Genomic DNA, 23,313 nt, shown 5'->3' with positions numbered 1-23,313 from the left:
ATAAAGCACCTAGGCATGAAAATCTCTTCTACAAACATTTGTGAAAGAATGGGTTGCTCTCAGGAGCTCAGTGAATTCAAGCATGGTCCTGTGATCGGTTGCCACCTGTGCAATAAGTCCATCTGTAAAATTTCCTTGCTACTAAATATTCCACGCTTAACGTTTAGTGGTATTATAACAAAGTGGAAGCAACTGGGAACAACATGAAGTGGTAGGCCATATAAAATGACAGATCAGGGTCAGCGCATACTGAAGCAGACAGAGTGCACAGAAGGCGCCAACTGTTTGCAGAGTCAATAGCTAAAGACCTCCAAGCTTCATGTGGCCTCCAGATTAGCACAATAACAGTGCATAGAGAGCTTCATGGAATGGGTTTTCATAGCTGAGCAGCTGCTTTTTAAGCCTTACATCACCAAGTGCAATGCAAAGCGTCGGATGCAGTGGTGTAAAGCACGTCGCCACTGGATTTTAGAGCTGTGGAGACCTGTTCTATGAAGTGACAAATCACGCTTCTCTGTCTGGGAATCTAAAGGATGCGTCTGGGTTCGGCAGGTGCCAGGAGAACGGTACTTGCCTGACTGCATTGTGCCAAGTGTAAAGTTTGGTGGAAGGGGGATTGGCTTGGCCCATTAGTTCCAGTAAAAGGAACTCTTAAGGTGTCAGCATGCCAAGACATTTTGGACAATTTCATACTTCCACCTTTGTTGCCCCAAACATGACTGCACACCAGTGCACAAAGAAAGGTCCATAAAGACATGGATGAGTGAGTTTGGAGTGGAGTCCTGACCTCAACCCGATAGAACACCTTTGGGATGAATTAGAGTGGAGACTGTGAGCCAGGCCTTTTTTCGATGACCTCACAATTTCGCTTCTGGAAGAATGGTCAAACATTCCCATAGACATACTCCTAAACCTTGTGGACAGCCCTCTCAGAAGGGTTGAAGCTGTTATAGCTGCAAAGAGTAGGCCAACTTAATATTGAATCCTACGGACTAAGGCCGGGATGCCTTTAAAATTCATGTGTGTGTAAAGGCAGGTGCCCCAATTCTTTTGGCAATATAGTTTATGTATGTGTGTGTATATATATATATATATATATATATATATATATATATACACAGTTGTGTTCAAAATAATAGCAGTGTGTTGAAAAAAGTGAATAAAGCTCAAAATCCTTCTAATAGCTTTTATTTCCATACACACAAATGCATTGGGAACACTACACATTCTATTCCAAATCAAAACATGAAGAAAAATATATCGAATTTGTGTTGTTTCTCTAAAATAACTTAATTAATATTTAGTTGTATAAGCACTGTTTCTGAGAACTGCTGTACATCTGTGTTGCATGGAGTCAACCAACTTCTGGCATCTGTGAACAGGTATTCCAGCCCAGGATGATTGGACTACATTCCACAGTTCTTCTGTATTTCTTGGTTTTGCCTCAGAAACGGCATTTTTGATGTCACCCCACAAGTTTTCTATTGGATTAAGATCCGGGGATTGGGCTGGCCACTCCATAACGTCAATCTTGTTGGTCTGGAACCAAGATGTTGCACGTTTACTGGTGTGTTTGGGGTTGTTGTCTTGTTGGAACACCCATTTCAAGGGCATTTCCTCTTCAGCATAAGGCAGCATGACCTCTTCAAGTATTCTGATGTATTCAAACTGATCCATGATCCCTGGTATGCGAAAAATAGGCCCAACACCATAGTATGAGAAACATCCCCATATCATGATGCTTGCGCAACCATGCTTCACTGTCTTCACAGTGTACTGTGGCTTGAATTCAGTGTTTGGGGGTCGTCTGACAAACTGTCTCCGGCCACTAGACCCAAAAAGAACAATCTTACTTTCATCAGTCCACAAAATGTTGCGCCATTTCTCTTTAGGCCAGTCAATGTGCTCTTTGGCAAACTGTAACCTCTTCAGCACGTCTTTTTTTCAACAGTGGGACTTTGCGGGGGCTTCTTGCAGATAGCTTGGCTTCACATAGGCGTCTTCTAATTGTAACAGTACTCACAGGTAACTTTAGACCTTCTTTGATCTTCCTGGAGCTGATTGTTGGCTGAGTCCTTGCCATTTTGGCTATTCTATCCATTCGAATGGTATTTTTTCGCTTTCTTCCATGTCTTTCAGGGTTTGGTTGCCATTTTAAAGCATTTGCAATCATTTTAGCTGAGCAGCCTATCATTTTCTGCACTTCTTTATATGTTTTCCCCTCTCCAATCATCTTTTTAATCAAGGTACGCTGTTCTTCTGAACAATGTCTGGAACGACCCATTTTCCTCAGAATTTCAGAGAGAAATGCACTGTAACCAGCATGTACAACATTTGCTGCCTTCCTTCCTTAAATAAGGGCAATAATTGCCACCTGTTTTTCAAAGAATGAATGACCTCACTAATAGAACTCCACACTGCTATTATTTTGAACATGCCCCTTTCAATTAGTGATTCAATTACACAGAATCAGCAGCATGCATGTCATGACTGTTGGGTCTGTTGGATTTCTATTACTCTACTACACCTGCTAGTAAATTATTTGCCATGTAGAAATATCATTTCTACCAAAAACAGTGATTGATCAGGTTAGTGATGTCTGACTGCTATTATTTTGAACACAACTGTGTGTGTGTGTGTGTATATATGTATGTGTATATCTCTATATATCCTTAAATATCTTGATTTGTTTGCCCTTGGGATAGTTTGCCCTTGCTTATGATATTTGTAACAAACAATTGCCTTTTGGCATTTTATACATTCATATATGCTGAAAAGAAAGGTGTTCCCATTTCTGAGTTTTGTAATTACAAACAAAATTTCAACTAAACCAAGAGGAGACTTTGACAATAGATATAGAATATGGTATCTGTGCAGAGAATGGTTGAATATTTGTAAGAGACTTATAAATGAGGTCATAGTGCATATATTTAGTGCCACATAATGGTAAAGAATACAGAATTCCTATATCATCAATTTATTTAGTGGATAACTCATTCTGGATAGCTGTAGTAATAAAAATCTAAGTAGTGTACATAGATCACAGATGGATGTTAGCAGTAGTTGAGCATTCCAGAAAAGCATTTAAGGTGTTGGCAAGCACACTCAATTGCAGGAGGAATTTAGGTGGGAGAGGCTAAACTGTAAATTTAGCGTTAAACAAATGTTACACCCTTTTCTTTTAGTGGTTTATTGTTTCTACATAACTCATTTGCCTGGCACTAATTTTTTTTAAATACTTAGTTACAATAGAATACATGCAGCTCATAGCTTGTAAGCCTCTACATTATTTTCTGGGTGTTTAATCATAAGTGTAATAAAGCCAAACAGCTAACTGTACATACAGTGGGGCAAAAAAGTATTTAGTCAGCCACCAATTGTGCAAGTTCTCCCACTTAAAAAGATGAGAGAAGCCTGTAATTGGCATCATAGGTAGACCTCAACTATGAGAGACAAAATGAGAAAAAAATCCAGACAATCACATTGGCTGATTTGGAAAGAATTTTTTTGCAAATTATGGTGGAAAATAAGTATTTGGTCACCTACAAACAAGCAAAATTCCTGGCTTACAGACATGTACCTTCTTCTTTAAGAGGCTCCTCTGCCCTGCACTCATTACCTGTATCAATGGCACCTGTTTGAGGTTGTGGACAGGTGTCTTTTATACTGATAACAAGTTCAAACAGTCACACTCCAAACTCCACTATGGTGAAGACCTGTAGAAGGACACCAGAAACAAAATTGTAGACCTGCACCAGGCTGGGAAGACTGAATCTGCAACAGGCAAGCAGCTTGGTCTGAACAAATCAACTGTGGGAGCAATAATTAAAAAATGGAAGACATACAAGACCACTGATAATCTCCCTCGATCTGGGGCTCCACGCAAGATCTCAAACCGTTGGGTCAAAATGATCACAAGAACGGTGAGCAAAAATCCCAGGACCACACGGGGGGACCTAGTGAATGACCTGCAAAGAGTTGGGACCAACGTAACAAAGGCTACCATCAGTAACACACTACGCCGCCAGGGACTCAGATCCTGCAGTGCCAGACGTGTCCCCCTGCTTAAGCCAGTACATGTCCGGGCCCGTCTGAAGTTTGCTAGAGAGCATTTGGATGATCCAGAAGAGGACTGGGAGAATGTCATATGGTCAGATGAAACCAAAATAGAACTGGTAGAAACACAACTCGTCGTGTTTGGAGGAGAGAGAGAATGCTGAGTTGCATCCAAAGAACACCATACCTACTGTGAAGCATGGGGGTGGCAACCTCATGCTTTGGGGCTGTTTCTCCGCAAAGGGACCAGGACGACCGATCCATGTACAGGACAGAATGAATAGGGCCATGTATCGTGAGATTTTGAGTGCAAGCCTCCTTCCATCAGCAAGGGCATTGAAGATGAAACGTGGCTGGGTCTCCCAACATGACAATGATCCCAAACATACCACCCGGGCAACGAAGGAGTGGCTTCGTAAGAAGCATTTCAAGGTCCTGGAGTGGCCTAGCCAGTCTCCAGATCTCAACCCCATAGAAAACCTTTTTTCAGGGCTCCCGGGGTATGACCAGAGGTATGTGACTGACGCAGGGAAACGCAGGCTTCAGATATGTTATAAACAATATAATTTATTAACACTAACAATACAAACATAAACGCAGTGCAATACTAAAACATAACACCGTGCAAACGAACCAAACCAACCATTCACAGATGACAGTACATACAATGCAAGCGTCGTCAGGCAGGCTGGGTCAATATCAATCGGGCAGGTAGGTACAGGGGGAGCAAGCGGAGAATGGTCGGGGTCACAAGCCAGGTTCAGCAGGTAGCGGGCAGCGTGGTACAGAGGGTCAGGCAGAGGAGAATGGTCAGACAAGCCAGGGATCAGGAGCAGGAGAATGGTCAGACAAAGCCAGGGATCAAAGCAGGGTCAGCAACGAATCAGACAGGAACAGGAACAGGGAGCAGGAACAGGATACAGGGCCCAGGAGAAACACACACCAAGGCAGAGTCTGCAGGTCTGGCCATCCCTTAAATACACCAGTATAATCAGTTCCAGGTGTTTGACTGGCTGCAAGGTTGAGTCTCTGATTGCTGGGAGCACCCCCTGGCCATCCCTGGTACTGCAGCTCATAAGGCAGGTGAGTCCCACCATTGCTGGCCAGTCCATTCCTGACACCTTTGGAGGGAGTTGAAAGTCCGTGTTGCCCAGCGACAGCCCCAAAACATCACTGCTGTAGAGGAGATCTGCATGGAGGAATGGGCCAACATACCAGCAACAATGTGTGCCAACCTTGTGAAGACTTACAGGAAACGTTTGACCTCTGTCCTTGCCAACAAAGGATATATAACAAAGTATTGAGATGAACTTTTGATATTGACCAAATACTTATTTTCCACCATAATTTGCAAATAAATTCTTTCCAAATCAGCCAATGTGATTGTCTGGATTTTTTTTCTCATTTTGTCTCTCATAGTTGAGGTCTACCTATGATGTCAGTTACAGGCCTCTCTCATCTTTTTAAGTGGGAGAACTTGCACAATTGGTGGCTGACTAAATACTTTTTTGCCCCACTGTACATGACGTGTGTTTCACCTATGAAATTATGTATAATTTTGTTCAGCCATTCTTGTTATTTACACAACCCTACCATAATTACACCACTGTGCAGGGGCAGACTTACAACTCATGGGGCCCCCAGGCAATAGGGGATCATGGGGCCCCTGTGTCCTTGCCCAAACTCAAAAAAGCCTATGAAAAAGGTACCAGGGGCATCTCATGGGGCCCCTTACTGATCCCGGGCCCTCGGGCAGTGCCCGAGTTTCCAAATGGTCAGTCCGCCCCTGCCACTGTGTACTAAGGCTAGGTTCACACTTGTGTTGGTGGTTGGGGTGCGGGACAGAGTATAAATCGTACCTGTTCTCCCACTCACAACCACCCGCAACTAAATTGCGCTGCTCTTTTGCAGATGTGCAGGGTGGCCATTAATTTTTATTGGCACCTCCACACATCTGAAAACACAGTGCATTTTTGGTTGTGGGAAATCGCATGGTGCAAAAGCATCATACCATTTCCTTGTGGTTGTGTTTTAAAAAAGGTGCAGGAACCTTTTTCCTGCATGAATCGCAGGCACAACAGCCCATTCAATTGAATGGGCTGCCATGCCTGCGCAAACGTGATTCACAGAGCTACTTAAGTGTGAACCTAGTCTAATAGAAAGTTTTTTCCTTGCTGGCTGATTTAATAATGAGTGAGCATCATCACATTGTTACAGTAGACTCTATATTCTCCTCATTTTATTGCCAACCTAGAGCTGCCTACACATACCTGCAGTGTAGTGCAGCTTGTATAGATGAATCCTTGGCAGCTCTGATAGGCAAAACTTTGCATTTCATGATGTGCTGAAACTTTCCAACATTACCTACTTCCTAAACATTTCTATAGGCCAGTGAGGCTGCTCCTTTATAGTCCAAAAAGAATGGGAGGGCTAGTAGCAAGCTTCGACATTCACTCATAAGGATTTGCTCATAAGGACAGTGTTCCTCTAGGTCCCTCTACTCTATACCTACAGGTTTTTTTTCTTTAGCGGCAGAGTAACTTTAAAGTGTACATCCATTTATGCAGTCAAATTTGAGAAAGCCCCACTATATATTGGTAGTGTATTCCCATTCAGAGAACATACCTAAAATAATAAAAAAAAACATTTCTTACCTGTCTAGTTGTTTTTTTTTGGAGAAGACCCTGAGCAGATTTCAAACTACTCTGAATAACTTTAATTGAGAAGAAACTCAGTCTGTCCCCACTGACAAAGAGGGACACAATGAGTTTCCCCTCATTAACATACATATTTGAAGGCCAGTTTCTACATAGTCAACCCTTTATTAAGACAGATTGGAGTTGATTTACTAAAGGTGGAGAATGCAAAATCCGGTGCAGCTGTGCATGGCAGCCAATCAGCTTCTAACTTCAGCTTGTTCAATTAGATTCGCTACCGTACACGGCTGCACCAGACTTTACACTCTCCAGATTTAGTAAATCAGTGTTCAAATATAGTTTACAACTGACATTGAGATCTGGCAGCCTAGTATAGACAGGGTTAATTTTGGTAAACGTACCCAAAATCTTTTGCACAGCAGAGTAAAATGTTAGTTTTTTAGATGTGTGACAGGCGGTGAGGAGACAATATGTTGCAGCCTCACTGCCTGGTTTAAGCCTATAATTGCCACTATACTGCACCAAAATTGCATGCATTGCACACAGCTGTGGTGTGGGTCTGGTGTAGCCCCATAGAACTGCCTTTAGTAGTTTTCAGCAGCAGCTCTGCCCGCCAAAATCACTGTGCTGTTTAGGTTTAATCTCTGCCACAAAACACAGCATCACAGCCACAGCATGTTTATAGCTGTGAGCGGCTATAATGTTTAGTGTTCAGGCAGGTGGTGCTTAGCCATCTGCTTTTACAACCCCCCAGCCACACGTGTCAAAAAGCCCTTAAAACGCTGTCCCTGTAGCAGCTTTTACTCACCAGTGTTAATATTTAAATCAAATTTTGAGATTGTTTTAGTCATAGTATTTCGACTAAAATGCCATTTTAGTTTTAACCATATTTTAGTCACCTGAATTGTTTTAGTCCTATTTTAGTCACCTGAATTGTTTTAGTCCTATTTTAGTCACCTGAATTGTTTTAGTTTTAGTCCTATTTTAGTCACCTGAATTGTTTTAGTCCTAAAATAATATATAATCCTTTCCAGTGTCAGTGAAATTTCAAAAACCAATGTGTAACTCCAAAATTGCCATGTACCTCCAAAAAAAGAAGGCAATTTTGGAGTTACACAGTGATTTTGAATCAGAATTTGGATGAATAATTTTTGGATTTTGATTCTTGAAATTTCACACTGGAAAGGTTTATATATTATTTTTGGACTTTCAAGGGTGAAAGTGGGACTTTTAAATGTCATTACACAGGGTGTTTATTTTATTATATCACCGTGTATTATAGACTTAATTTTGGATACCGATTTATATTTCACAGATTAGTTTTAGTCATCTGAATTGTTTTAGTTTTAGTCCTATTTTAGTCATCTGAATTGTTTTAGTCTTATTTTAGTCATTATTATTATACAGGATTTATATATCGGCAACAGTTTGCGCAGCACTTTACAATATAAAGGGAGACAATACGATCACAATATTTTTCAGTACAGAAGGAATAGGAGGGCCCTGCTCGTGGAGCTTACGATCTAAAGGAAGGGGGAGGTGGTACAAAAGGTGATAGCTGCAGGGGATGATCTGATGGAGGTGGCTCGAGTACAGTTCTTAGGTAGAGGTGGTGTAGGCTTCCATGAATAAGTGAGTTTACAAAGATCGCCTAAAGGCAGACAGGGTGGGGTCTGACTGGATATACTGTGGTAGGGAGTTCCAGAGGATGAAACAGGCTCTGGAGAAGTCCTGGAGGCGAGCGTGGGAGGAGGTGACGAGGGAGCTAGAGAGGAAGATGTCTTGGGAGGAGCAGAGCGGGCAATTTGGACAATATCTGCGGATGAGGTTGGTGATGTAGTTAGGGGCAGTGTTGTGGATGGCTTTGTATGTTGTGGTTAGTATTTTAAATTTTATACATTGTCATCTGAATTGTTTTAGCTGTATTTTAGTCCAGTTTTCTCAACCTTTTTTCATTAACCCTTTCAAATTTTGGACAGCCTTGAGGCATCCTCTAAAATTATGGAGAGTCTCTAGGCACCATCCAAAATTATGAACAGGCTTAAGGCACCCTCTAAAATTATGGACAGTCTGGAGGCACCCTCCAAAATTATGGACAGTCTCTAGGCACCCTCCAAAATTATGAACAGTCTCAAGGCACCCTCCAAAATTATGGACTGTCTCAAGGCACCCTCTAAAATTATGGACAGACTTGAGGCACCCTCTAAAATCATAAACAGTCTCGAGGCACCCCATTCTAAAATGTAAAAAACTATTCTAATGGTTTTACATAATGCGTCAACATTCACACACATAGGACACCCAAAATTAGAGGTGATTTATTCTTCCAAAGCAAATACACTTTTGCACCCTGGTACTGACTAGTATTCTAATGTTTCTATTCTCCGTAAGCTTTTCTCCATCACTGAGCTAATTTGACCCCAGCAGTGATGGAGAGGGGTGGGGGAGGGTCAAACTAGGATGTTTTGCAGACGACCAACATCCTCCTTAACTGATGATGTGATTGGTTGTTGGGATGCCGGCAGCTAGGAGGTCGTAATGGTGCACAATGAAAACCTGTGGCTATATGTCACTAAAAAGCAGGCTTGATCCACCTCTTGCTTGTACACAATTTTTGGACAATTTTTAGGCATTTTGACAAGGCATCCCTGAAGAAACCTCAGGGCACCCCAGGGTGCCTGGGAACTCTGGTTGAAATAGGCTGTTTTAGTCGACTAAAATCTCCAGCAAATTTTAGTTGACTAAAATCATTTTAGTCGACTATAATGTAATGGGTTTAGTTCAACTGTAATGCATTATTTGAGCATTTCTCTAGAATTTCCAAACTCCGTATATATTCCTGTAATAAAAATATAATTACATTATTATTTATAATAATATGGTTTTTGAACATGCACTACAGACACAGATATAGCTGTTGTGAAATATAACATATTTATAATAAAATAAATATAATAAAATAAAACAAAGTTTCATACACAGGTGGGTAAATGTCCTTCCCTCAGTGTGGATTGACAAAGTACAGTAGATGTTTAGGTTCAGGACAGGTTTAGATGTTGCTCAGGACAGGATTTTTGATATAGCTGCCAATTCTGTGATTAGAGAGGGAACCGTGCTGAAATTGTGTTTAAAATGGATGACGTGCAAATCAGAAGGTTCTCATAGAAGTCAGTGAGCCTGTAATTTGCATCTGAACCAGACCGCACTGCTCAGAAAATCGCACTGAATTGGGCACTGCATATACAGTATGTGTACAGGCACAGCAGAAGCCAATGTTATTTTATGTGTCATGAGAATTGGGTGTGGTTCAAAACGCATCCAGTTCGCATATATGTGAAGCGACCCTCATTTTTGTTCTGTTGTCATTAGTTGCCAAAAAATTGGAAATTGATATTCGTCATAGCCTTCAGCAATTGATGGAAATTCTAATCGATTTTCGTCTAGTTTTTGTCACTTAAAACATGCCGCTGACGAAAATTATGAAAAAAATATTTTCGTTGGTGACATTAATACTGTTACTCACTTTCCCTTCATCACCCCCCTTCCTTCCCTCTATACATACACACACGCACACAATATTCCATTTACTATGTCGGATTGAAGAGAAATACCTGGTACTTCCTGTAACTGTCCTTTCTCCTAGTTGACAGTTCTGGTGCTAGGTAATTGTTACCAGGCACCAGTTCTATAGGGTGAGGAGAGACATACATATATATATATATATATATATATATATATATATATATATATATCCCTGTGATGCTATGGCTAGGATTGACTGAGGCTCCTTTTTTTCTTCTCGTGTTGAGCGGAGAGGAGGGGGGTTGTGGATAAATGTAAACTGTTGCACAGACCAGCCTTGAAGTGAACCTGTTGCTTTACCCATCATAGGGAAAGCACAATATGAAAACATATTAGGTTGGCATCACTCTGCAATGGAGCCAGACTGACTTCTAATGAGTACCTTGCTAAGGTGATCCTGATTCCTGCTGTGCAAGGGATTGGGGAAAGGTAATACAAAGACAGATTGCAAGCTGTTACACTGTGCTGTTTAAAAAAATTTTTTTTTCATAACTAGAATAAAACTGTTAACATTTGCCTATAATTCCTGTATAAAGTGAGTTGTGTGGCAGAGCTACTATCTGTATCCGTTGTGTTTTCTCAGGCCTGATCCTGGACAAAGTAGTGAAAGAGACAGATCCTTCAGTAAGTCTGGAACTGGGTACATACTGCGGATATTCTGCCATACGAATAGCTCGCTTGTTGAAGCCTGGAGCTCGGATGTTCACCGTGGAGCTGAATCCAGTTCATGCCGCTGTAGCCAAGCAGATGATTGAATTTGCAGGAGTTCAGGATACGGTATACCTAACAGATGGCTTGCAGCAAATTTCAAAGTTCAACAAACCCAGTCAGCAAAGAACCATGATGACGTACATGTCATTCATTTCCCTAAGCAGAGTTTATCGAGATATGCAGCTCTGTGCGAATAACAATAAACCATTTTTATTATGTTAAAGTGTTACTAAACCCACAATAAAATCAGTCTGTATATGCAGTAAAGCATGCTTGTTATACACACTGTGGAACCTAAGGATTTATCCTCTGCATTGTGTAAAAAGGATGTTTGATCCTGACTTCTGTGATACTTCCCTTCTTCCAGTGTCCCCCTCTTATCTCCTGATAAGATATATCATGTAGAGTCACTCTGCACATGCTCAGTTTGGTGTGTATTGCTAGAGACAGTTTTTTTTTTTCTTGGGAGAGTGCATGCAATCATCATAGGGCCAATCAGCACTATCCAGACAGAGGTCAGGGGTCCTGCATCCTCCTAGAGCAAAATGAAAACTCCTCCTTCAATCTTAAACATGTGTTCTGTTGGACACTGATAGAAGTCACAAGACTGCTCTAATTGCTGATGAGAAAAGGTATTTAGCAGTTTATATGTATTAAAATAATTGCACTTCCATGTTCTGTGTACTGACCAGATATAGTGAATGCAGGGTCCTGGGTTTACTAACACTTTAACACAGATCTTTTCAAATCAATATACTGGGACTTTGAGATCGATCTATCTATCTATCTATCTATCTATCTATCTATCTATCTATCTATCTATCTATCCTATATTGCCAAAAGTATTGTGACACCTGCCTTTACACGCACATGAACTTTAATGGCATCCCAATCTTAGTCCATAGGGTTCAATATAGAGGTGGCCCACCCTTTGCAGCTATAAAAGCTTCTGGGAAGGCTGTCCACAAGGTTTAGGAGTGTGTCTATGGGAATGTTTGACCATTCTTCCAGAAGTGCATTTGTAAGGTACGGCACTGACAAGAAGGCTTGGGTAGCAGTCTCCATTCTAATTCATCCCAAAGATGTTCTATTGGGTTGAGGTCAGGACTCTGTGCAGGCCAGTCAAGTTCCTCCACCCCAAACTCATATGTCTTTATGGACCTTGCTTTGTGCACTGGTGTGCAGTCATCTTGGAGCAGGAAGAGGCCATCCCCAAACTCTTCCCACAAAGTTGGGAGCATGAAATTGTCCAAAATGTCTTGGTATGCTGACAACTTAAGAGTTCCCTTCACTGGAACTAAGGGGCCAAGCCCATCCCTGGAAATACAACTCCACACCATAATCCCCCCTCCACCAAACTTTACACTTGCCACAATGAAGTCAGGAGAGTACCGTTCACCTGGCAACCGCCAAAACCCAGACACGTCCATCAGATTGCCAGACAGAGAAGCGTGATTGGTCGCTCCAGAGAACATGTCTCCACTGCTCTAGAGTCCAGTGGCAGCATTCTTTACACCACTGCATCTGACGCTTTGCATTGCACTTGGTGATGTAAGGCTTGGATGCAGCTGCTCAGCCATGGAAACCCATTCCATGAAGCTCTCTACACACTGTTGTTCTGCTAAGCTGAAGGCCACATGAAATTTGGAGGTCTTTAGCTATTGACACTGCAGACAGTTGGGGACTTCTGCACACTGTGCGCTTCAGCATGCGCTGACCCCACTCTGTCATTTTACCTGGCCTACCACTTCATGGCTGAGTTACTGTTGTTTCCAGTTGCTTCCACTTTGTTATAATACCACTAACAGCTGGCTGTGGAATATTTAGTAGCAAGAACATTTCAAAGGATGGACATATTGCACAGGTGGCAACCTATCATGCTTGAATTTACTGAGCTCCAGAGAGCAATCCATTCTTTCACAAATGTTTTTAGAAGCAGTCTGCATGCCTAGGTACTTGATTTTATACACCTGTGGCCATGGAGATGATTGTGACACCTGAATCCAATATTTTAGAGGGGTGTCCCAAAACATTTGGCAATATAGTGTATATACACTTACCAGCCACTTTATTAAGGTTCATTTGCTTGGTAACACAAATAGCTAATCAGCCAATCATATGGCAGCAACTCAATGCATTTAGACATCTACATGTGGTGAAGATGACTTTCTGAAGTTCAAACCAAGCATCAGAATGGGGAAGAAAGGGGATTTAAGTGACCTTGACCGTGGCATGGTTGTTGGTGCCAGACAGACTGGTCTAAGTATTTCAAAAACTGCTGATCTACTGGGATTTTCATTCACAACCATCTATCTCTAGGGTTTACAGAGAATGGTCAGAAAAAGAGAAAATATCAAGTGAGTGGCAGTTGTGTGGACAAAAATGCCTCGTTGGTGTCAGAGGTCAGAGTAGAATGAACATTCAAGTTTGCATCAGATACCAATTATTAAAGTATACCCTAATAAAGAGATATGTGAAAAGGGTTGCCATTGCTGTTGCTTGACTCTGGCTTTAGTACCCCTGATTCATGAACCAAAACAATCATGCAGAAAATCAGTGGGAGAAAAACCAGCATGCCTTACTTTGTGCAGGCCAATGGCTTAGAAACTGCCCAAGTGTCAGCATGACAGACAGGTATCTAGCATTTTCAAAAGGAATGTCACCAATGGCAGCTCATTTATTATTTTATGATAGGTTTCCTTTAAACTATGAGCCCAAAAGAACAGCGCTGTGGAGATTGTGGATAAAATAAATATTCACCTCCCGTGGAGGTGTGCCTTTATTGGTCATATGGTTAAAATAGTTGTGTAACCCAACATGCGGTACAATAAAGTCCCAGGATTGTGAGACTTGACAAAGCGCATGCGCACAAAACGTGTTCGCATGGTCACCAGCCAAGCTTGCGTCTCACTCCCAGGGCTCTACTTCCACTTCAGTCTCGATTGCAGTGACGTCACTTCCGGAGAGCCGCGATCCCCGGCTGGTCCAGGAACACACTGAGGACAAGCGTCTCTTCCCGGTCCGGGGACACAAGTGAGCGGACATTCCACCTCACAGTCCTGGGAATTTATCTTACCGCATGTTGGGTTACACAACTATTTTACCATTTGACCAATAAAGGCACACCTCCATGGGAGGTGAATATTGATTCTATCCACAATCTCCATAGCGTTGTTCTTTTGGGCTTACATTCAATACTTTCATTAGCTTTATATTAGCAGCAGTGGACAAGTGGCCCCCACAATTGAACCCATGCACTCTGATTCGTTGTTCAAGTGTCCTTTAAATTATGTCTGTAGTGAATTGCATACTGCAAAATTAATGGTTTCCAACAAATGTATGTGAATTTATCATATGTGAAGCACTGCATAGAGGTTATTACAGGTATATAAATACCTGTAATAAATAATTAAATTTCTGTTTGTTTTACTAGTAAATGTGTTTATCTACTGTTTACAAAAGCATAGTGAGAACCAAAAGAAGTGTGTGACACTAAATTGTATGTATCCACATAATAGAAAAAAGGCACAGCACATTTTCCAACCTTTGGTTTTGGGGAGGAATACCTTTTAGGCCTCATGCAAACTCAGCATTTAGCCCCAAAGTATTAGTCTCCAGCATTTAGGCTTGGGCGGAAAGAACAGATGTACCATCCATCCCCACTGGTGGCAGACTATAAAACTCTATGAGAGAGTGACAGCTGCTGCAGCTGGTTGGAGCTGGATGATGCACCTAGCAGTACAAATATTTAGGGCAGTATGCACCCAGGGATGAATGCTAGGAACGCCGACTGCTTGCGTTCTGGGTATTCATCCCTAGGCATAAACTGCCTGAAGTTTTAATAAATGCCCAGTGTATATGATGCCTAAATCAGAGCTTGTTGATGTATAGATATCATGTTGATGTATAGATAGCATGTTTATCTGATCTTACATGGATTTGATTTTTAGGTTTTGGTGCTAGAAGGGTCCACTGCTGACATCATTCCTCAGTTAAGGCAAAAGTATAATGTGGATGCTTTGGATTTCGTGTTCTTGGACCACGCAAAGGACAGATACCGGGCAGACACCATACTGTTGGAGGTAAATATTAGAGTGAAGCTGCCCCTGTTTATTTTACTGCTGTGTTATACTATCAGTTATTGCTACCAAGTGGCTGATAGAAGGTTACAATATTGCCTTTTGAGGTATAATGCTATAGGTCTGCCACTTTGATCATTAATTTGTTGGAAAACATCTAAAGGTAACTTTTCAATGACCTACAGCCAAGATACAGAGAATGTTTTAGCCCATATCCTTAGTGTAGTTATATGGCACTAATCAGAGCTAATCAAGGCCAAATGGGGCCCTAAACAAGGTAGTAAATATTACTTCCTACACCCCTTTCTCATGCTCCACCCCACCTCCAACTGCTTCAACCACCATTTCCAATCTTAGTTTTTGTATCATGAACACACTTAGATAATACACATTCTCATTTGTATGTTTGTACATGTGTGTGTATAGAGTCATTGTTCTGGCTATAGTGAGAATCACAATCACAGCACAGGCTTGATGACACATTAAATTGTACACTGCGTGTCAGGCTCAGTCAGTGCTTCCAGCTCCTGATTGAGACATGTTGTTGATGTTAATCAGAGGTAATAGGCTGGCAGTGAATACATTACAGCCTACAAAAGGGGCTAGTGAACACTGTGGGAGACCTGAATATGTGACACATGCCATTGGGCCCCAGCCTCTATTCTTAAGTATAGTAGAATTGGTTGAGCCTCATGCAGTCAAAGTTGTCTTCTCAAGCTTAAATCATGGGCGGAAAACTATAGTGACTTGTGCTTGTATTCATTTCAGGATACAGCCCTCTGCTTGGGGGTACACTTGCCTGTCAGCCTCCTGCAATACAGCAGAGGACTCATGTAATGGAACCTTTTGTTGCCAGATTGCAAATCACATAAGTGCTTCAAATATTTAGCCTATAGACCTGCCTCCATATCATGCTAAGCAAACAGACACAGTAGTTCACAGATTTCATTTTCCCCTTACTTGTTGGGTGCCAAGTGTAGGGCAAGGGATTGTTTCTCTTTCCATGTTCCCTTACTCTTTGGGTGCCAAGTGTGGGTCACAGGAGAGGCCTACTTTGGGGTGGGTTCTTCTGGGCTACGTTAGACACCTGTAACAGGATCTCTACCTCACATATGGGGCACCTTTTACTCTGTGCCATTTTCATCAATGCCTTGGGGGAATACTCAACCTTAAGGTGGACTCCTACTCTTAGAGATGAATGTACACCATGTACACTTGCACCATAACTGTACTCCTGTTAACTCTCAGGTTCCCATGTAAAAGTACATCTTTCCACTGCATCTTGCAATTAGGAGGGACACACTGAGCCTTGTTCACAACCACCTGTCCAGCATTTTCCACTAATGTTCCCAGTAGTAAAGTGGGCCCTGCCCTGCACCTAGTGTGGGCTCCACACATGCTGTTGACTTGACTCTTAAGCTTCCATACCTCTGTATAGGATTGGGACCTCTGCAGTGCGAGTCTGCTCTCATTGCTGTGGGAGACAGACTGCAAGCGGAAGGAGTGCTGACAACATCCCCCTCGCTGCTAGAGGCCATTCCACATATAACAGGTACACACTACCGACAGGCTGCATTAACTGACTGTAGACCACCGTTACCCAAGGTAACCATTTGCTGTACTGCACCAGTATGACTCTTAAGTGCTGTCTCTTCATATCCCAATATACTAATGACCTACAGCTGTAGAAATGTGCCAATTACTTACATTGCACCCATTGTAATGACCCCAGACTAGGCACAAGGCAAGGCAAAGAAAGTTCATAATATAATAAAACAATTATTGTCCTTATATCCCTAATCCTAGCTCAGGCCATGTCCATGTGCAAAAGGTTCAATCAGTGGCATTCCCCAATGAAAGGTGTCTTCGGGGCAAACCCCAGATCTCAGTGCCTCAACATCTTGTGGGTTTCTCAGTGACTGCACTTCTCACTGACCAAAAACAGGGCTCTTGGCTCCTGCTCACCACAGCCCCAGGGCTCCTGGGCTCTCTGCTCCAGACCTCTGTCCCTCTTTTATATCACAGGACCAGTAGGTAAGACCCAAAGAAACCCACCAAACAAAAACCTGGGAAAAACATTAAGTCTATCCCCCCTGCCCGGGGCAGCACCTAATTAGTTCAATTGTAACCCGCTTACAGGTTGTCTACTGCCACTTTGGAAAACCACCACATTGAGATGGACAAAAGGCAGACCTGTGCAGATCCTGCCTACATCTAATTTTGCTAGTATATTATTACTGGCAAACTCAAGTAAGTAGTCAATTTTACCACCCCCTAAAGTACCTAACCTAAACTACTAAAATCACCTGCTATTACACTTACCTGCTCTTGGTTCTTAGAAATCTCTGGTTCTGGCCTGCACTGTGGTTCTTGGCAGCATTTGTCTGCAGGAAGTCTTATAGACTGGCTGCAAAGGCACAGGCAGCCATTCAGTATAAATCAGGTATGTGTAATCAGGGTTTATTTTAGAAATTTGTTTTAAATAAAAGAAGGAAATAGGATAGAGTAGGTCATAGAAAATGGTTTGCATTTGTCACAAAAATATTATTGCAAAATTTGTTTAAGAAAGCACTACAGGTCTAGGGAAAAAAATAGGTAATAGAAATTATCACTCCCGGTGACAATAGTCACAGGGGACAAACACAGAGGGTAAATTTATCCAGAAGGGAAAAGACAATGTTAAAAATATGACAGGGAATATAACCCCTTACCACTCTATCCAAAATGTAAGAAAAGAAAAGGATCTGGCTTTACATATTTTAAAGGGCTCACTGTATTCATTTTTGTAGGGTTTAGGCTAGTGTTCAGGTAGGGCATAAAGGTCAAGTGATATGGGGTGCGTCAGTGTTTTGTGACTTTTTTAGGTTAGTGGTATGTAATCACATTTCACAATATTAGTATCTTTGCAGTGCCCAGAACTACCAAAACTTTAACATCAATAAATCTAATTGCACAGATTTTGTATTTCTGTCTGCCTTTCTGGCTAAAATCCTGTTTTTTAGTCAATACATTATTATAGAGAGTTTGGTTAAAGAACTCCCTGCAGTTTAATTCTAGGGAAGATAAGTTTAAGGTGCACAATACACTTACAATTAAAGATTTTGTAAAATCTATACCCCCTTCTATCTGCCTCCATGACATTGTCTTATCCTTTCTATTCTTTGTCTTCTTTTTCCTGTTCTCAGTTCATATGCAGTATTGGATGAGCAACTCAGGAGCATTTTTTGGAGCTCAGTTATAACATTGGGAATTTTAGCAAATTTAAAACCAACACTATTTAGGTAGTGACTAAACTTTCTTCTTGGTTGTTACAGAACTTTATTAAAGGACAGAGCTATAATGGTGACAGATACAATGCACATGTCATTTATTCCTAACTATGGTAAAGTGATAATATGTTGACTGGATTTTTGCTGCTTTGTTGATGTGATGCTTCAAAAGGCTATGACAAATAATCTGTAATATTTTTTTTGAAAACCAATAAAAAAATCTATTGAAAGAGAAAAAAAATGCCACAGTGACCTAAAATGTTGCAGACAACAGGAGCAAGGAGAATTATTCATTGAATATTGGGTAATTTTATTTAGAAAAGTAAAGATAAATTATGGAGCAGTGACCTCACAGACCTAGTTATTTTGATTAGTATGTTGAATACCAGCATCTGCACAGTTGTACTTGTTCACCAATGTGCAATCCTTTCCTTTGAAGAAAGGTCTAGACCAAATATACAGTATAATATGTGACTTTCTGCTGTGGGTCATATGCTCTTAGGGATCATATGATCAGAATTGATTAATGGAGTTACATAGTATTACTGTGCAGTTTAGGATTGGAACTTGGAATCTATATATTAAATGTGCAGAAAGTGCTGGGAAATTGCTTGTACTCATGTTAAGTGAATTATAACATGACAGCAATCAGTATTTTCTAACATGGCAACAGTCTCCTGTAACCTGTCTCCTACAATGTGGCATCAGTTTCTAGAAAGAAAATCTCTTTTAACATGTATCTCTCTTCAACCTGACAGTGTCTTGCAAATTGGCAGCTCACTATTGGGACATGGTAAACGTATGTAAAAACACAAGGTAACTCTCTTATAACATAGAATCCTCTTCTACCAAGGCTTCTGAGCTGCGGGCACAAATCAGGAGTAAACAATTTGCTAAAAGCTAGGGGCAGTTCTACAGAAATGGACCAACACAGGGTTTTGCTACAAAGGTCCAAACTGATGTAGCACCCTCTTAGCAAAGGTGGCTAGGCAAATTTATTTTGGCTCCTTTGTATTTAGAGGTGCAGTAATTGTTTAGTCTGGCTTGTTCAGGGTCTCACAGGCTGGGAGTTTGATTGCTTTCCCTTGCATCTGGAAGAAGCTTCCAGAGCTTAGAGCAGAAGTTCAATTCACCCTGCCTGAATATTTATCAGGTTCCAGCCAATCCTTGGATGGGGAACTTTCCAGAAGGGCGTAGATAAATAGTTTGAAACAATGGAGAGCAGGGTTCCAGAAGTTCAGGAGCTGCTGCTGTCTGGCAGCCCATGACTTACCAACTACAAAAACCAATGAACACTATTCTGTACTCTTACTCTTAGACCTCTGCACTGCTTTTGACACAGTTGACCACCCCCCCCCCCCTCCTCAAAAAACTCTATTTACTTGGTTTCCGTGACTGTACTCTCCGTTGGTTCGAATCTTACCTATCTCACCACACCTTCAGTGTCACTTACAACTCTACTTCCTCCTCTCCTATTCTTCTTACTGTCAGTGTCCCCCAAGGTTTTGTCCTTGGACCTCACCAATTCTCGATCTACACTTCTTCCTTGGGTCAGCTGATAGCTTCCCATGGTTTCCAATACCATTTCTATGCTGATGACACACAAATCTATCTCTCTACTCCATCAGTTTCTTCACATATCTCCAATTTACTAACAGACATATCAGACTGGATGTCACACCACTTCCTAAATCTCAATCTATCCAAAACTGAGCTCATAATATTTCCGCCCCCACATGCCTCTTCCCCTGATTTCTTGGTCAGGATCAATAGCACCACTATCAACCCTGAATTCTGAACTATCCTTTCAGGCTCACATCCAATCCCTGTCCAAATCATGCCGCCTCAACCTCCACAACATCTCCAGAATACGTCCCTTTTTTAACCAATGATACCATAAAGCTCCTAATTCACTCCCTCGTTATCTCTCGCCTCGACTACTGCAACTCCCTCCTCATTGGCTTACCTTTAGATAGACTATCCCCCCTCTCCCCCAGTCCATTATGAATACTGCTGCCAAGCTTATTCACCTTACCAACCGTTCACTGTCTGCTACCCCTCTCTGGCAATCCCTGCACTGGCTTCCAATGAATAAAATTCAAAATACTAACAACTTACAAAGCCATCCACAACTGTGCCCCAGCTACATCACCAACCTGGTCTCAAATTATAAACCAAACCGCTCTCCTCGATCCTCGCAAGACCTTCTGCTCTCTAGTTCCCATGTCACCTCCTCCCATGCTTGCTTCCAGGACTTTTCCCGAGCTTCTCCCATCCTATGGAACTCTCTACCCCAATCTGTCTGGCTGTCTCCTAATCTAAAGTTAAAATGGACTAAAACGATTAGTTATGGACTCAACAGGATTAGTGGGTTTTTGTGTTATACCTATATTAAATAATAGGGCTGGCGGTCAAAGGCACATGAACAACTCCTTTACTAGACAAAGACCTATATAAAAACAACAAAAACCACCACACTCCACAGGTCTCGCATTGTATCCCCTACGAAGGGGTACCAATGATGTCAGTTACATAAACATATAATAAAATCAAATAGCTTTCTCTGAAAGGACCATAATACTCAGCATATAAAGTTCCAAGGTTTAGTAACTGTGAGTCCTCTTTAAAGGGATGCCCCTTGCATCACAAGTTCAGGTCAGCCTGAGGTAGCCCTGTTTTTGTCCAGGAGGAGAAATTCCCAGTCTGAAGGGCTTCTGGGCAGCCTCAGCTGTGGTTCTATGTGTGCTAGAGCTGGGGGAATATCTTGCTAACAACTTTCTGGAACTAATTAGGGAGTTTCACTGAGGATCTGGTCTGGAGAATTCACAGGAGAAATGTCTGGATAACATTGAAAGGAGACATCCAAGTATCCAGGGACATTGTAAGTACAGACCTGAGTGTAGGATTCTAGTGACTGTTTGCTGCTACTATCCCTTGAGCATCAGAGCCAGAGCTTGCTCAAACTGGGACATTTCTTATGACGTCTCAGGGTTGCACATTCCCTTAGTTGCTACTATAGAGACTGAATTAAGAAGCTTTACAAAGTGAGTGCCCTCTTATTGCTTTCTAGTATTGCTGGATTATTCCACAGCTCCCGTCTCCCTATCAAAGTTTAATTTTGCAATAAGGCATGTAAAAAAGCACTCCATAGACTGCTCTTGCCAGAAGGAGTGACTATTACTATGCGCTTGGCTGACCCTACACTGACTGGGGAAAAGAACCTAGCGCAAATCAGTGAGCCCTCTGGAGATGGGCACTACATGTATGATGATGTATAGATGTGCAGGTTATTAAAGTTTGTCACTATATTATGAGTAAGTTAATGCAAATTCATCACAGGGTATATTTGTATTAAAGCGATTAAAATCCATATATGTACCCAGTGAAGTGACTGGCCTCAGGTGATAGAAATTAAACAAATCCTCTTACATAGATTGTACATGTCTATCTTCAGTCTTCTCTTATCTACATCCCTTCAAGGTGCTAAATTCATAAAGCTTGTCTAAGGGTTCAGAAAAAAGGGGGTGGAGAGCTGAAATTACACTCTGAAGAGCTCTGAGATCTGACTGGAGGGAAGAGACACCCCGCCCCCCCTTCACACAGCTCACAGGAACAGAGCTGAGGTTGTCAATCTGCTGGAGCTCCCTCCCCTATCACCATTTTTCTCTTGGTGTCTGGAAAACTTGTCAGAAGTGATTCTTGATGATAGCAGAGGAAGGAAGCAGCAGACAGAAATGACACTTAGTGCTCTTAATTGAGACAAGTAAACACTATAGAGGGATATGCTTTGTTCATATTTCATGTCTGAGGTTAAATTAGGAGTTCCGTCAATATAAAACAAGCTTAAAAATGTATTTGGTAATCAAATCGTAAACATATTTCAACCAAGGCCTTAAGCAATTGTCAAAAATGACATCCAGGCCTCAATTGTCTTATATACCATCCCAAAAAAATAATACTAATAAAAGAGCAGACACTAAAAAAATTTAAAAGTTAAGCACTTTAGACACATAATATGCAGTATGTGCCATTAGAAAATTAAGTAAAAAGTTAAAAAAACTAATTTATAAAATAGAAATAGTTTGGAACTTAAAGCCTACCAGGGCTCTTCGATGTGCATGTACATTTTGGGCTGGCAACCTTAGAACATGGTACGTAAGATCTGCCTTTGTTTGCTTTTGGGATAAACATTTTGTAATTATAATTGTTGATGTATTCTTTTCCTTTATTTCTCTTTACATTCTTCAGGAATGTCGCTTGCTGAAGGAAGGCTCTGTTTTGCTGGCTGACAATGTTGTTTATCCAGGGATTCCAGACTTTCTTGAACACGTCAGAACCTCTGGACGATATGACTGCACTAATTACCCCTCACACGCACAATATATGAATGTAGATGATGCTTTAGAGAAAGCTGTGTTTAGAGATTACTTATAATTTCTCAGATGTGCATTGTGTTGCTAAGTCAAAGTTATAAAGACAGGGGAAAAATGACTTTTGTTAATTTTTTTATAAAATGTACATTTGTTTAATAAAAATCATTAAATTTTTGGTAAAATTTTAAACCGTTCCTGCAGATGAATACTCCTTTCCTTTCCACAGGCCTCTAAAGCTGATCCTATACCTCCCAATCATCACATTTTATCAGGACTGACCAGATGGTAGGGTCCCATAAAGAAAATGTTTATCAAAAAGTGTGATTTAATCAAATATAGCCAAATAAAGTGTTTAGAAGGCTTGGGCTCTACACTATATTGCCAAAAGTATTGGGACGCTTGCCTTTACACGCACAACTTTAATGGCATCCCAATAGGGTTCAGTATTGAGTTGGCCCACCCTTTGCAGCTAGAACAGCTTCAACCAGGGGCGGACTGACAACTCATGGGGCCCCCGGGCAATAGGGGATCATGGGGCCCCTGTGTCCTTGCCCAAACTAAAAAAGCCTATAACAAAGGTACCAGG

The 23,313-nt window shown here is 41.4% G+C and overlaps 1 protein-coding gene across 1 annotated transcript in view; it reads left to right on the top strand.

The window, feature by feature from the left end:
* LOC149466461 (catechol O-methyltransferase-like) overlaps nucleotides 1-22,916 on the top strand; it is a 30,848-nt gene extending 7,932 nt beyond the window's left edge. The window contains exons 3-5 of the mRNA XM_089672473.1: nucleotides 10,879-11,072; nucleotides 14,957-15,088; nucleotides 22,603-22,916. Coding sequence (XP_089528599.1) covers nucleotides 10,879-11,072; nucleotides 14,957-15,088; nucleotides 22,603-22,788 — 512 coding nt within the window. The 3' untranslated portion in view covers nucleotides 22,789-22,916. The remainder of the gene's footprint in view (nucleotides 1-10,878; nucleotides 11,073-14,956; nucleotides 15,089-22,602) is intronic.
* Nucleotides 22,917-23,313: the final 397 nt, after the last annotated feature.

This window comes from Staurois parvus, unplaced genomic scaffold, assembly GCF_062004578.1.
Source record: "Staurois parvus isolate SC_StPar_1 unplaced genomic scaffold, SC_StPar_1.0 ptg000129l, whole genome shotgun sequence".
Taxonomy (NCBI): Eukaryota; Metazoa; Chordata; class Amphibia; order Anura; family Ranidae; genus Staurois; species Staurois parvus.
This window is presented reverse-complemented; position numbering and strand designations above follow the sequence as displayed.